The sequence below is a fragment of the Abramis brama genome, assembly GCF_963993115.1.
Source record: "Abramis brama genome assembly, chromosome: 16".
Taxonomy (NCBI): Eukaryota; Metazoa; Chordata; class Actinopteri; order Cypriniformes; family Leuciscidae; genus Abramis; species Abramis brama.
The window spans coordinates 17,469,139-17,484,811 of record NC_139978.1 but is presented as its reverse complement, the minus strand read 5'-3'; the positions used below and the strand labels follow the sequence as shown (position 1 = coordinate 17,484,811).

At 37.4% G+C, this 15,673-nt stretch overlaps 1 protein-coding gene across 1 annotated transcript in view; it reads left to right on the top strand.

Moving 5' to 3' along the window:
• The window catches only part of rimbp2b (RIMS binding protein 2b), a 148,328-nt gene that overhangs the window by 109,527 nt on the left and 23,128 nt on the right, over positions 1-15,673 (top strand). Inside the window, exons 18-21 of the mRNA XM_084086743.1 lie at positions 8,819-8,970; positions 10,159-10,773; positions 12,628-12,777; positions 13,767-13,922. Coding sequence (XP_083942869.1) covers positions 8,819-8,970; positions 10,159-10,773; positions 12,628-12,777; positions 13,767-13,922 — 1,073 coding nt within the window. The remainder of the gene's footprint in view (positions 1-8,818; positions 8,971-10,158; positions 10,774-12,627; positions 12,778-13,766; positions 13,923-15,673) is intronic.

Below are 15,673 nucleotides of genomic sequence, written 5' to 3'. Positions count from 1 at the left end.
TCCTCTCCTAGAATCTCAGCTTGCTTGACATTCCGTTAAGGCAATAAAAAACCAAGTGGGGGGGAAGGAAATTGCCAGAGAACGTTGGTGACATTCTCAAAACTAAAACACTTTTGATTCAAGATTACACATTAGAAAACTACACCTCTATTATAAAGTAACAACTAATCACACATACATATCGGTGTGTGCATACGTTAAAGGGATATTTCTATCCTAAGTTACACACAAAGGGGTGTGTGTGTGTGTGTGTATGTATGTGTGTGTGGGATGATGACTCAGTCTCCCGGGGTTTTGTAAAGTGTTATCCTATAGCAGGGGGGTCAGGTTACAAGACCATGTTTCTATTTGAGAACATTACTTAGGAGAAACACTTCCAAGTTACAAATCAGAACTATGGCATGAAAGGGCTAACCAAACATGCAGGCCTTAATACATCATCTTAGGTTCTAAATCATTCTAAATTAAATGCAAGGTAAGTTTTTGTGTGTTTGGAATGTCTATAGACAGTTTCGTTATCTCTTTGGTGCAGAGAGAAAGGGGGTTTGGAATGCAGAACGTTGTTCTGAAGTGTGTCTAGGGTGCTATAAAATGTCGCGAAAGACCATTTGTTGCAGACTAGCTGGAGCCAACATAAATGATTTGCATTCGGGGGGTTCAGAGTGTGAAAGCAAGAAGGAATGTGCATTTGTGTTCAGATTCAACGAGCCACGATTCATTAATTCAGAACCAAATGAAATGAATGATCTGCTCATCTGCTACACATAAGCTACCTTAATTCATCAACTAACCATTCGGAAATGTTGTCTACATGTTGTCACTTCTTCTTGAGTCTCTCCATCATTGTCTGACTCCGGTTTGAACATAAAAGGCTAAAAGTTTTTGAAATTTTCAGTGCATGTCTGTGTGAGGTAAAAGGACACAAGCTGTTGTAGCTCCGCCCTCTGTGCTGGGAGCAGCAGCTCATTTGCTGCTCCTTCGGATGAGACGTTAAACCGAGGTCCTGACTCTCTGTGGTCATTAAAAATCCCAGGATGTCCTTCGAAAAAGAGTAGGGGTGTAACCCCGGCATCCTGGCCAAATTTGCCCCTTGACCTCTGTCCATCATGGCCTCCTAATCATCCCCATATACTGATTGGCTTCATCACTGTCTCCTCTCCACCAGTATGCTGGTGTGTGGTGGGCGTTCTGGCGCAATATGGCTGCCGTCGCATCATCCAGGTGGATGCTGCACATTGGTGGTGGTTGAGGAGATTCTCCCCTTCCATGTAAAGCGCTTTGAGTACCTAGAAAAGCGCTATATAAATGTAACAAATTATTATTATTATTATTATTATTTAAAGAGACAGACACAAAAAGGGTGCGTTTTTGCTCACCCTCAAAAAAGTACAACTTTAACATACTATATAAAAATATCTGTGGGGTATTTTGAGCTAAAACTTCACATACACACTCTGGGGACATCAGAGACTTATTTTACATCTTGTGAAAAGGGCATTATACCACCCCTTTAAAGTGTTTGGGGTGGTTGCTATCCAACTGATCCTTGACCGTGTCAAATTAGTTAAGGCTATTTATGGTGACCTAAATCTAAAATTTGTAAAAGTTTTCTTGCTCCCTGCTTTTAAATATTTTTGTACCCCTGTTTTTTTTTTTGCCAAACTTTTATTTATTTCCAGGCCAAAAAACTTCTACAATACCTTGTTTTTAGGGTATATCTCAAGAATTAGGATTACTGGTACCTCAAAATGAGCACAATGTTGGACCATACCCAACAACAAATGTTAAAATCTCACATTTTGATCATGACAGGGACTAAAATTGACAGAAAGCCTAATCAAGGTTTATGTTTTCGGATCAAAATACATTGAATTAGTATCCTTGGTCTTTTTTATGAATGCAATTAATCCCACAATACCACCCATGCAGTGCTTATTTTGAGCCGGATCCTGTTCCGTAAAATGTCAAATGTTCGTTTTTTTGTGTTCCAGTATTTGTTTTTAAACGATCCGACATTAGCAAGTGCATTACATGGTGACAGTGCGTGCACACGTGTGAGACAGAGCTAGCGCGAGTTTATGCAGATGTATTTGGAGGTTATGTTTTGCTATTGGCCCTCAACATATATATTTTTGACCAATCAGCTTTCTTAAGTTCAAAATCACTCTCATTGGTTGGTGCTTACTGCTTACTGTTTTGCCCACGGTGAGCAGCGGAAAGTTTGGAGTGTAAATATCTGACTAATTATTTTAATAAAAATAAGTTAATTTCTTCAAAATGTCAAAAAGACAGTCAAGCATATCTTACATTTTAATATCCGCGATTAAAGCTGGTGGTGTTTATGGTCAAAAGAGATGCACCCCTGGACAACTCTAATACTAATCAGGATAGCGGGAGACACAAGCAACGGGAGTTAGTTCAGAAATTGATGTAATGAATGAGGCAACAACATCGTCGGTGAGAGAATATCACTGATCAGCTGAATGATATTTGGTCTCAATGTAGACAGAATAGGTGGCGGAATAAGGTGTAAGGCCGTGCAGAAACTTGTGAATGATGCTTTTATAGTTGTGCCATCACAGTTTAGTGACGTCATGTTCCAGGAAAACTAAAGTTGTACGGTCAGTTTGGTCTCAGCAATTTAATTGTTGTTTTGGTTCCGACAATTATTCATTTACAAATTAATTACTGCACCTACATCTAGAAATGTTTAACTTTTTTTCCAACTTTTAAGGGCCAATTATCAAAATATCTGTACTCTGAGCAGACTCTGATAAAATTGGACTGGAGGGAACAAGTCTGTCTTTGTATCTACCAATTCCTATGAGACCAGCCATCATAATCCTTGTCCAATTATATTCTCATCCAAATATTTTGAAGATGGTGCTTCCTCAGAGAATATCATATAAGTTGTCAGTTGTTTGTGGGAGTTCCTCATGTGTCAGATAACAGTTAACATTAGGCGTGTAACCTTGATGTTTGCTATGCTGTTTCTGTTCATCAATTCACCCTGCTAAAGGAGGAAGACTGAGAGTTTAGTGCTCCATAATGAGCTTCCTACCCTAGAGAGACTGTAGACAAGCACAAGCTGCCTTCATTAAAAGAACCCTATGGCATGTTAACGCAAAAAAAACGAAGAGTTGTCGCTCTGGTTTTATTACGCAGACGTCTACCTAAGATGTTGATCAACCGAGTTACGTTTTGCTTTTCTTCATCTCTCCACGCTGTTCCCAGAGGACCCTGAAGATGCCTTGCTTTTAAGCTTTGGAGTACAGACGAATGAGAGCGGAGGAAATGAATGAATGCGTGATGAATGGAAATGCGTTTGCCGCAGTAGGGAAGCGGAGCGACTGAAGATGAAAAGAGGCAGAATCAGAGAGGATGTGAGAAAGGCGAGGGTGGAGGGGGAGAACAGGGGGATGCCCGGTATTCTGCTTCTGAGGGAGTCCTCGCTTGCTCCTTCTTTACTGTCTCCCACATTATTTCACACTGGCTCACACACTCACAGACATATACACGCTCGTCGCAATGCCAAGAAGCAGAGCAGACATGCATATGAGGATGCTTTCAGTGCCAGCTCATTTTTTTCCCCTCCGATCCTGAGTGTGACAGCCATTGTCCAGGGAGGAAATGAAAGGCCGTCAGCATTATTATGGCTGTCTCCTGCTGTGCCGTGGCTCTCAGCAAAGCCTGTGATCATTAACAGTTGCAGATTTTATTGGTATAGAATGTTAATTAATCCTAATGTTCTGTTTGGTGTTGAGAGAAGACCATTTATCTCTGAAGACCCATTTAATATCTCATAAATCACTATGGTTGATACTCCATGACTTATTCTAGTCTTACGGTGTTTCCCCTACCATTGTTTTGGGGGGGGGGCGGCCCTGTTTTTTGCCTATATGAAGACACGAGTGCATGAACTTCATCTCCAGACTCTAGATCCGCTCTGAAAGTCACTTCGTGAGCATTTAACCGCTTCATTTGAGAAAAACTATCATCATGTCATAAACACACAGAAACTCAAAGGTCTTCACGGCAACCCGTCAAAATAAAAGTTCGGTTTAACTTGACAGAAATATATTAGTTGTACAGTAGAATTTAGATATGTCTCAGTGTAATAAAAAAGGTCAATGTTTTATTAATAAAATACTATTTATAAGTGAATAATAAAAAGATTAATGTATAATGTAATAAAAAAGGACACTATTTTATTAATAAGTGAATAATAAACATTAAAACAAATAAATTATCATCAAAACTTGCCATCCTGATGTCAGAGAGCAGGTAGGTTTGAACTCTTCGATGAATCACACTAATCCACAATGATCACTTCAATTATCAGAAAAAAACACAAGACTGAATTGGTGTGAAAAAAATTTCATAGATTTTTAAAAAAAAATATTGTATAAGTTTAATGATTCATAATACATGATTTCAATTAATTAGACATGTTTTTTTGATTACAACATTTTTACACCACGTATCCGTAACATGCCCGCTCCGCGACGTATTGTATTTACACTACCGTTCAAATGTTTTTATTGTTTATATAAGAAGTCACTTGTCTGCTTAAACTTACAGATTGTGCTTTCGGAATGGACGTAGATGCACATCTGCACAATGAGCTCTGAAATCCAAATGGCTGATGTATTACTCAAAGTGACAGATCTTAAAATGACCACGAGGTGTCAGTACTGACAAAATAAACTATAATATTACTAGGGCCAGAATACTCACCAAGGCCGCATTTATTTTATTTAAAAATAAAAATACATTAAAAACAGTAATATTGTGAAATATTACAATTTAAAAGAATTGTTTTGTAATTTAATATATTTTTAAATGTGATTTATTCCTGCCAATTTACTGTACCTTATAAAGTAAAAACATTTTATAATTGTCATTTAATTTTATAAGCTTTCATTTTGCAGTGTTACCTTCAATAGAATTTAAAAGAATTTGTGAAAACCCAGTTTAGTTTCAATATATCAGAAGTGGCTATGTGCAAACCAGCTTTAAAGAACATGAAGACATCAACAAAGAAATCATGCTTTTAAAGTGTGAAAAGAATGTGTTTTTCTCCCACAGTGCCTATCTCTGATGTATTTTTTTATTATTGATGCTTTTAATTGATATAGAACGTTAATTAAGGGAAGGCCACTCATGATGGAACGGTCCTGCTCGCAGATTATCGAATTTCTAGCACAGTGGAGTGCATGCCTCAGGACATCTTGATGTCTTGAGATAAATGAACCTTCGGTCTAGTCTAGTGCGTAGTGTGTTCCCCACCTACAGACTGTGTAATATATACAGGGCAATGTAAACCCATCTGCGGGCTTCCCTGTGGACTAACAGCGCAAGCTTTTATCACGTGATGCCCATCTTCAGGCATTTAGCCGGTGCAGCGGTAGCCTCAAATGAAGGCCTGATCAGATAAAGACAGCCTTTGAGCTGTTTTCAATTACAGAGCATTGATCCAGTTCCTCTGGATCAGCTTCACAAATTACATGATCCACTTTTAGCTCCACTGTCTTTCCACAGGCTCTCAGCCATGCCCCCTGACGTCTCTGGACCGATCGGCGCTCCGAGCGCCCCGTGGTCTCTGATCAGTGAGGGGTGGTCATTGATTAAGCGCTCCCTGATGATCTGTCATGTGTTGGGCAGAGAAGTGATCATTGTGGATTAGTGTGATTCATCGAAGAGTTCAAACCTACCTGCTCTCTGACATCAGGATGGCTTCTCTTAATTGATTGTTTAAGTGAGAGCTTGTCACTGGGAAACCATTCAGTTTTAATTAGTGTTTTAGTAGACAAGAACTGTGATAGCATTTAACACATTGAAATGCTCTTCACACTTGTCTGTGCACAAAGATGGCGCCATTATTTACACGTGTATCAAGAAAAGGTGGTGAGAATGGTGAGTCTTTCTATCGAGTTGTCCTGATGGGCTGCATGCATTCTTTTTAGCGAATCAAAATATATACAGTACAGCGTGACCATACTGTAAGTCACGAGCAACTACTCTTATGAGCCGGTTCTTATTAGCAAATCAAAAATATACTGTGCAACCAGAGTAGTCTGATTCATGAGCAAATGACTCTTATGAGCCGGTTCCTTTTAGCACAGACAGAGTAGCTGGATCCATGAGCAAATGACTCTTATGAACTAGTATGTTTTAGCGAATCAAAAAAATATACTACAGCGTGACCAGATTAGCTGGATTCACAAGTAAATTATTCTTATGAGGCAGGTTTTTTTTTTTTTTTTTTTTTAGCAAATCAGAAACATACAGTGTGAACAGAGTCCTCAAATTCACAAGCAAATGATTCTTATGAGGTGGTTCTTTTTATCAAATCAAAAACACACAGCATGATCAGAGCAACTGGATTCACAATTCACGTCTGTTCAGTAGAGGATGCAGATCTAACAAACCTTTCAAACAAATGCTGGAGAAATAAAGTTCAACTTTCTTACTTCAGCATTAAAAAAAAAAAACATTTTTTTTTTTAAAATGTGACGTTTACTAAAGTCATTTATTTGTATGGTTGAATTGGGTCATCGAAGGTCAGCAGCAAAGACATTGATTAATAAAGTGAAATAAAATACATAATGTATTTTTGTTTTATTTAACATATTTAATTATTGCAGGTTTGGCGGAGTTGGCATTTCACTGTATTTATTTATATTGAGGAATACTGAATCTGTTTTTGCGCAAGTGAAATGAGTAAATGCCTGCTCATATTTAGTCTATAACTACAATCACACAGCGCACACAACGCCTCTGCAATAACTCGATTTCTTTCAACATGAGGACAGAAGAGGTGTCAGTCAATAAATGGGAAAACAAAATAACTTTTATTAATTATTTGCGAATTTAAAGTAATTTGTTTCTTTCCTAGTTACTTGGAAAAAAAGTAATCTGATTATGTAACTCGTTACTTTTATTGCGCTCGCCAAACACTGGTCATGAGCCGTTTTCTTTTAAAGGTGCAATGTGTGATATTTCTGAGGATCTATTGACAGAAATGCAATATAAGACCCATAACTATGTTTTCAGTGGTGTATAAAGACCTTACTTAATAAGCCGTTATGTTTTTATTACCTTAGAATGAGTCATTTATATCTACATAACCGCGGACACCCCCCTTCTATGAAGGTCAACATATTGTGACGTCATGTTTCTACCGTAGCCGACAGCGAACAAACAGCGCTACAGAGCGCGTTTCGGTTTCGTCACTAACTTGAATGAGAAGCAGCAGAAAAAGACGCAGCAGAATACTCAGGTTGTCCCTGACTCTGCAAACGTGGAGAAAAACATGCTGTCTGAACGACGCCTCGGACATAGTAACGTTAGCTATTTCACCTTACCTAGCTGCTTTGATGCTCTTATCCATAGCTCTTATCTTATACTAACTAGCATGGAAACAATGATGAACAAGTAAAAATAACAATCGCAATAACATGTGGTTTTACTGAATAATTAAGTAAATATAATTTAATATAAAATATAATATAAAGAAACCTCATTGCTTGACTTGCTACTCTCTGCTGACTCAGACGACGACATCTTCCGATCCTATGTCGGCCACCGTAGCTTCTCATTCGAGTTTGGAATTTGAAGGATAGGCAGCGAGTGACTAGCTGTTTGCAATTCCCAAATCTCACCACTAGATGCCGCTAAAAATCAAAAATCGCTAATTTTTAGCGGCATCTAGTGTTGAGGTTGCGAATTGCAACCAGCAGAAGTTACAGTGGCCGACAGGAAAAGCTGTCTTAGTCTGAGACAGCAGAGAGTTGCCAGTTAAGCAATGAGGTTTCTTTACAAAGATAAATTAAGAAATTAGGTTTACTTAATTATTTAGTTGAATGATATGTTATTGCGAATATTATTGTTACTTGTTCATCATCGTGTCAGTGTTTTATCCGCTGATTTAAGCTTGCTTCTTTGCACGAAGAACAACATAGTGACGAAACGCGTTTGTCCGTTTAGGGCTACTGTATAAACTTGTCGGGGACCCGCGGTGTATGTAGATAGAAATGGCTCATTCTAAGGTAATAAAAGCATAACGGTTCATTAAGTAAGGTCTTTATACACCACTTAAAACATAGTTATGGAAGAAGAGTTACTGGTTTGAATCAGTCTGAAGCACTGCCCTGTATAATGTACAGCATTAGCTTTCAGAATGGAAAATATGTAAACAAAATTAACATTATAATTGGAATCGGATCCAAATTAGAATCAAATCGAATCAAATTGAGAGTTTCTGAATCAGAATCGAATCAAATCAGTAAATCTGTATCGTTACCCAGCTCTAATGAACAATATTTTAAATTGAATCTAAGCAAGAGATGAGGCGAATGACGTCTGCTCGTCTCTTTCTCTTGCTTTCTCTCTCTCTCGTCTCCATTCACTCTAGCACTGTTATACAAAACAGCTGAAGTGATAACTGGCCATTGTTTGTTTTAGCTTCTGAGATGGTGCGGTCCATTGCTGGCAGCCATATATAACACTGGGATTAAGACGAATCAGCCCACATAAAATCAGAGTGCTGACATAAGCAAATACACTATGATAGTCTTTGCACAGCTGGCGTACCTTTTCGGCTGTAAAATGCACGCACATTTACATGCCCATTACACATGCATCATATTTTCATGCACAAGCATGCACATGTTTCTGAAAGTATAATGTATGTCATAGCCCACCCACAAACACACACATTTGCTTGAATCATGATAAAAGTGTAGCAACTCACACATTTTGTTTCAGTATTCTGTTATTTCATGAACATCCTCTTTTTTCTTTTTTTTTTTTTCAGGTCCTCCTTTACCTCCTCAGGATGTGCAAGTTCAGTTGGGACAGACACCTGGAGTCTTGCAGATCCGGTGGAAGCCCCCTCCCCTCACTTCTACCGGCACTTCCAATGGAGCCAGTGTAATCGGCTATATAGTCTGCACTAAAGGTCAAAAGGTGAAGTTATGCTGCTGATTCTTACTATCATCATGCCATTTACTCATAACAGCTACTGATTTGCAACAAGCTGTGTGCCCTGCTTATGAAGCCAATGAAAGGTCCAAGATCAGCTTTGTAGGTTGAACATGTTATACTAGTTCACGTGTTTGGAGTGCAGGTTTCATTCTGCTCACTGGCGCCATCTGGTGATCGCTTGTGTCTCTGGATGACCAATGTTTCCTGTGTGTTGTATATTGCAGAGGTTTATGCAAGTCATTTTGGACAATCAGGCAAAAACATATTTTGAAATGATATCAACCCCTTTTCGTGAGACGAAAAACTGTATATTCAAAATACATAATTATCATGTATACGTAAATGTATTTTTCGAAGATGTTTTTCATGTTTCAAAATAGATGGTCCAATAGATGTAGTTTTACATTCATGAATCATACAGTATATGTTTTTGTATGCCTGGCAAGCATTTGGATTTCTATGATGTATTAAGAATCTAGCTGAATGTCAATGTCAAAATTGTGAGAATTGTGTAAATTTGTAATAGGTTGCAATAGGTTGGAAATGCTAAACAAAACACCATATGCTGTTGTGTTTATTAATTTATTTTTGTCACAGAATTATTTTGTAACTGTAATTTCCAGCTATTATTACTCATTTTTATTTTATATATACATTAAAATATACAATATGTAAATAATACATAAATAAAATATGTATATAAAAATGTTAACATATATATATAAAAAAAAAATATATATATATATATATATATATATATATATATATATATATATATATATATATACACTACCATTCAAAACTTTTAGATTGGTAAGATTTTTTAAAGATTTTTTTTAATTCTATATATATATATGGTAGGTACAAATCAAATACAAATTTTAAAAGCATAATTTAAATATATATTTTAAAATATATTATTTTGTATTTATGTATTTTTTATATTTTATATATATGTTTTTATTTTAGTAAAAATTATAAAATGTATTTATTTCTAACACAAATTGAAAATAAAATTGATCATTTTTGCGATTATGCCAGTGAAAATATCAAATGAAATAACAGGGCAAGTACAAATCTGACTGACTGGACCAGAAGAAAACACTCCTTATTGTTCATCCTTGCCTAGGGACATTTGTTTATCCTGTATTTCTGTTTGTTTGTTTTCAGATAGCGGAGATAATGTACCCCACAGCAGATTATGTTACGGTGGAACTGAATCGTATCCAGTGTCTGGAAGCACGGGAGGTCGTAGTGAGGACAATATCAGCACAAGGAGAGTCACAAGACTCTCCCGTGGCCGCCATTCCGCACAGCCTCCTGGTGCCTCACCATGGACACCCTCACCTCCAGTCTCACCCTCAGACTCACCCACCTCCCTACCCACAAGCCTACCCCCCAACCCATCCTCAACCGCACGTCCAGCCTCACTCCGGCCCACCACCCCACCCTCACCCTCATCCCCCGCCCTCACATCCCCACTCCTCGCCCTCCCTGTACCCCTTATCTAAACCCAAACTCCTACCAAGTGCCAGAGACCCCCATGCCAAAGAGCCAGAGATGAGCAGGAGACCGGGACAGTCCTGGGAGCCGCATCCCCGGGCCCCGTCACCCCTACCACCCCCTTCGCACCCAGGGCACACGCTGGAGCCCCCTCACGTAGAGGGCCGGCGCTCGCCCTCCCCTCAGAGGATCTTGCCTCAACCTCAGGGAGCGCCCATTCCCAACACAGTGGCTCGCGCTATGGCCCGCCAGGCAGCGCAGAGGAATGCCCCGAACAGTAGGGTGAGTCCACTAGTTGAAGCTAAGATGTCAATATAGATGATTGCTGGCATACTATGAAGCAGCATGGCAAAATATTATGTACATGCAGGCCTTGACACTTACTTTTTTCCCAAGGAGCACATGTGCTTCTAAGTTGAAAAATGTAGGAGCACATTAAAGGGATACTCCACTTTTTTTGGAAATAGGCTCATTTTACAACTCCCCCAGAGTTAAACAGTTGAGTTTTACCATTTTCGAATCCATTCAGCCGAACTCCGGGTCTGGCGGTACCACTTTTAGCATAGCTTAGCATAGATCATTGAATCGGACAGGACCATTAGCATCTCTCTCAAAAAAATGACCAAAGAGTCAGCCTAGAAAATCGCAACTTTTCATTTTCCGTCGGTCTTAGTACACGATGTAACTACAGAAGAGTCAAGTTTTAAATAGGAAAAATATCGAAACTCTTTGGTCATTTTTTTGAGAGAGATGCTAATGGTCCTGTCCGATTCAATGATCTATGCTAAGCTATGCTAAAAGTGGTACCGCCAGACCCGGAGATCGGCTGAATGGATTCGAAAACGGTAAAACTCAACTGTTTAACTCTGAGGGAGTTGTAAAATGAGCCTATTTCCCAAAAAAGTGGAGTATCCCTTTAAACAACTACAGCTCTATTCAACACCCTTAAAGTTTTCTGGTACAACAAAATTTAAACTTACTGTATGAATAAGGTGGCCAGCTGTGTCTCTAGAAACTTTTAGTGTTTTGGAAATCTTCTTGTAGCCATAGATTTTCTAATGTAATAAAACAATTTGTTCTCTATAACTTTTGTGAGAGCTCTTTTGACTTGGCTATATTTGCAAGTCATATTTCCAACTTTAGCACATGCATGGACTAAATGTACAATTGTGGTCAGAATTATTGGAACCCCTGGTAAATATGATCAAAGATGGCTGTAAAAATAAATCTGCATTGTTTATCCTTTTGAGCTTTCATTCAGAAAATTCGCAAAACTCTAACCTTTCATTGAAGTAAAATAATTGAAAGTGAGGGGAAAATTACATTATGAAATAAATGTTTTTCTCCAAAAAAAGTTGGCACCCCTCAAATTTTTTATGAGTAAAATATCTCTGAAGTATATTTTCATGAATATTTAAATTTTTTATCACACCAGGGTGACTAAACATTAAATTGTCTAGCTATGACTTGTTTGTTTTACAGGAGTATATAAATATGAGGAAACTCAAAGGCCAAATTCCCTTAATCATCCATCACAATGAGTAAAACCAAAGAATATAGTTCTGATGTGCAGCAAAAGATTGTTGAGCTTCACAAAATAGAAAGTGGCTGTAAGAAATCCCCATTTCCACCATCAAATTTGTTTTAAAAATTAAAAGTTCCAGTTAACTAAAGGTGTTACGAATCTGGAAGAGGACGTGTGTCTATAATGTCTTAATGCACGGTGAGTAGGAGAGTTTGAGTGGCCAAAGACTCTCCAAGGATCCCAGATGGAGAATTGCAGAGATTAGTTGAGTCCTGGGGTCAAAAAGCCTTAAAAAAAAAAAAAAAAAACAGCAAATTTATTTATGTATATATATATATATATATATATATATATATATATAAAATCTACTGTATATATTGAATAATCTGTTAAATAATGTTCTTAGTCTTTCCTTCCTTTGACGGGCCAGCAATAGTTTATTTAATATTTATTATGACCTTATATTTCATAAAACTGAGGACCCGCTGGGACTTTTTTTATTCACACACCTAAGTACATTTTACAATTCTCACACAACTCTTTATAGTCGCAAATGCGATTGAAACGCTTGCAATGTGAAACCCTGACTTGATAGTTGTAATTTGTTTCAGGTGGAGAGGAGGAACATCTTCAGTGACAAGGGTAACACTTCGCAGTCTTTAAACTCAGATGAGGAAGAGGACGGGTACGATTCCCCCCACGCCAGGCGAAGAGGAGCTTCTGTGGACGAGTTTCTCAGAGGTTCTGAGCTGGGCAGACACGTGAGTCTTAGGAACGACAATCTTCTCAACTTTAAAGTGCTTCAGTTCTGTTATTGCACAGGGAAACTTTTCTGGGAGTTTTGGGCCAAATGACAGAATCGTCATGCATTGTCACTACATCTTATTCGTGTTGATGTTGACGGGTCTATCTTTTTCAACACAAGAAATAGGCTTCTCTTTTTATTTATGCTGTACAAATCATTACAAAATGTACATTCCAAGTGTCACAATATATTATATTTGATTATGTTATGTTCATATTATATTGAATTATTAATTAAATTATAATTATATTTATGTTGAATAATTATGTTGAATTATGTTGTCTTTTTTTCTGTTAACATTGGGGAAATGCCATTCCAATACCTGTATGTCCTAAATATTTGAAATATGGGCGGGACTACATTTTTCAGGAGGTGTACTAACTTTTAGCTTTTTGAGCTAAAATATGACATTCACACTTTTGCGTGTGCCCAAAATGTTTAAATAATTTTTTGAGGCCACTTTATTTATTTATTTATTTATTTATTTATTTATTTATTTATTTATTTATTTATTCATTCATTCATTCATTCATTCATTCATTCATTCATCCATTCATTTATTTATTTATTTATTTGCTGTGTTTTCTTATTTAATAATAATATTAATAATAATATTTTTTATTTATTTAGCACATTTCAAGACAAAGTTGCTTAACAAAGAAACAGAGAAAAGAAAACATCATACAAATAAATCACAGGTCTAAACAGAGGGAAGGGAATATATAAAAATATACAAACCAAATATAAAATCCAAGCAAATCAAAGAAAACTTCAAACCTATACAAATAGAAAAAAAACAGACATATTTGCAAAACCAATTAAGAGTGAAGTATTGATGAGCAAATGTGATTAGGGACAAAATTATGGACCAGAAACACAGTGAGATTTCCGAAGATCTCTTCCTGGTGTCTCTCATGGTTTTTTTTACACTCTCTGTACCTCCAGCATCATCAATACAGCCACAGTGAGGAGTACTACACCGAGAGCAGTCGGGGCTCTGATCTGTCTGACATCATGGAGGAGGATGAGGAGGAGCTGTACTCGGAGATGCAGCTGGAAGAAGGCCGCCGCCGCAGCATCAACTCACACAACACGCTTAAGGTATGGAACAGACACCCTTCCGGCCGCCGTCTGTCTTGGGCGTGGGCCACAGGGCCGCAGGCTAGAGGCTGGGACAGACGAAGGGGGGTGGAGTATGCCGTGGTCTGTAGGGCTCCTCCGAGGGGGTGGTACTAGCTGGTTGGCACTTCAACCTTATAGAATTGGTTTGAAAGGCCAACCGCAGTTTGGTTAAGGTGGTTTTTTAGAGGTAAGCTTATTTTTTGTTATAAAGTAACTGTCCTGAATATGACCAGCGCTGTTTTTTTTGTGATTTTGAATTCAAAACGAGGGGTGTTAGACCTCTGATGTGGTACACAAAGCTTGAGCGACAAGATCTTAACAGGTCGCCCCATCCTCAGTCTCTCCTGGGTCCTAAAAGTGGGTCGCGTTGCACTACCGAACTTCGACGTCATCCAGTCATTTAGCCAGCTTTGTATAAGCCTGTCCAGTCATACAAAGCTCGATACATCTGAATGGCTTAACCTGAGGCTGCACACGCAATGCATGAGTTGACGATCTGATATGCTTTACGCTCTCCAGGTGTTGCAAACTGTGTTGTTCAGTTATAAGTACTGCATCATTATGGATTTGTATCTAGTAGAATAAGATCTGAATTACTCTATAAAGTAGGAGTGGCTCTTGTTACTCGGAATTGACAGGATTATTTAGCAGATTCTTCGATTTATTCCATATGACAATCATATATGTGCAAATATATACGTTGTGTATTTGTTTGCCTTGCCTTAAGTGTTCTACTCTTGGAATATAATGCCATGGTTCTATGTGTTTGTGATTATTATTAAATAAAGACAGGGTTTTTTTGTGCACTGTATGTATAAGTATTACATAAATTGAAACTGTTTAAAGTGTCAAATTAGCTTTTGCTTGATCAGGTGAAAATGCACATATCATTCCAAGGGCATTTTGGGAATCTCATTTAAGTAAAGTATGCTTAAATGAAACAGTTATTCACTTTTGATTATGTTTGTCTCATGGTTACACTTCTGTTAAGTTTTACTTTTCTCAGTGTAATTTTACAATTTTGTGAATATCTGTCTCTTCATGAAAATGTCTAATATATAAAAATGTCTAATAAGATTTTCTTTCAAAATATATATGAATAAGTAAGGGTAACACAAAATACACTATGTATTGAATATATGAAGCAATAAATGGTATATTATATTTCAGTTTTTGTCATTTTTGTTTTGAGTTATCTTTTTGGAGACCCATTTGGGATTGTGGTATGAAGCTAACACCTTATATAGATTATATTTATTTGTTTTTGGATATATTTTGCCTCCAATTGCAGACAACATTGTGCTACAGTTTAGCAGGATTCAGAAAAAGATATTTGCAGCATTGTTGACCTCAAATACAAAAAAAAAGACAATTTTTTTTTTTCTGCGATAGCCATCACCACTTAATATCTGCTATGTGTATCAGGATGTAGATATTTTAAACCACCAATCACAATTTTCATACACAATTTGAAATCATTAGAAAAGATTTGTATTTTTAATAATATATTTTTTAAATTTCCATTCCAGGTTACTTGGTCTACTTTTGAACACGATTCACTTTTTGCTTGGTAGACGAACCTCCATTTTGTTTTTTGTTGTTTTTTGTTTGTTTTTATTCATGTATAGTCCTTAGATGTGTTAGTCTTGATCCTTTGATTGCCTGTTTTTAATTACTAATATTATGTGTTCTGAATACTCATCTGTATATTTTGTTGTTGTTGTTGGACT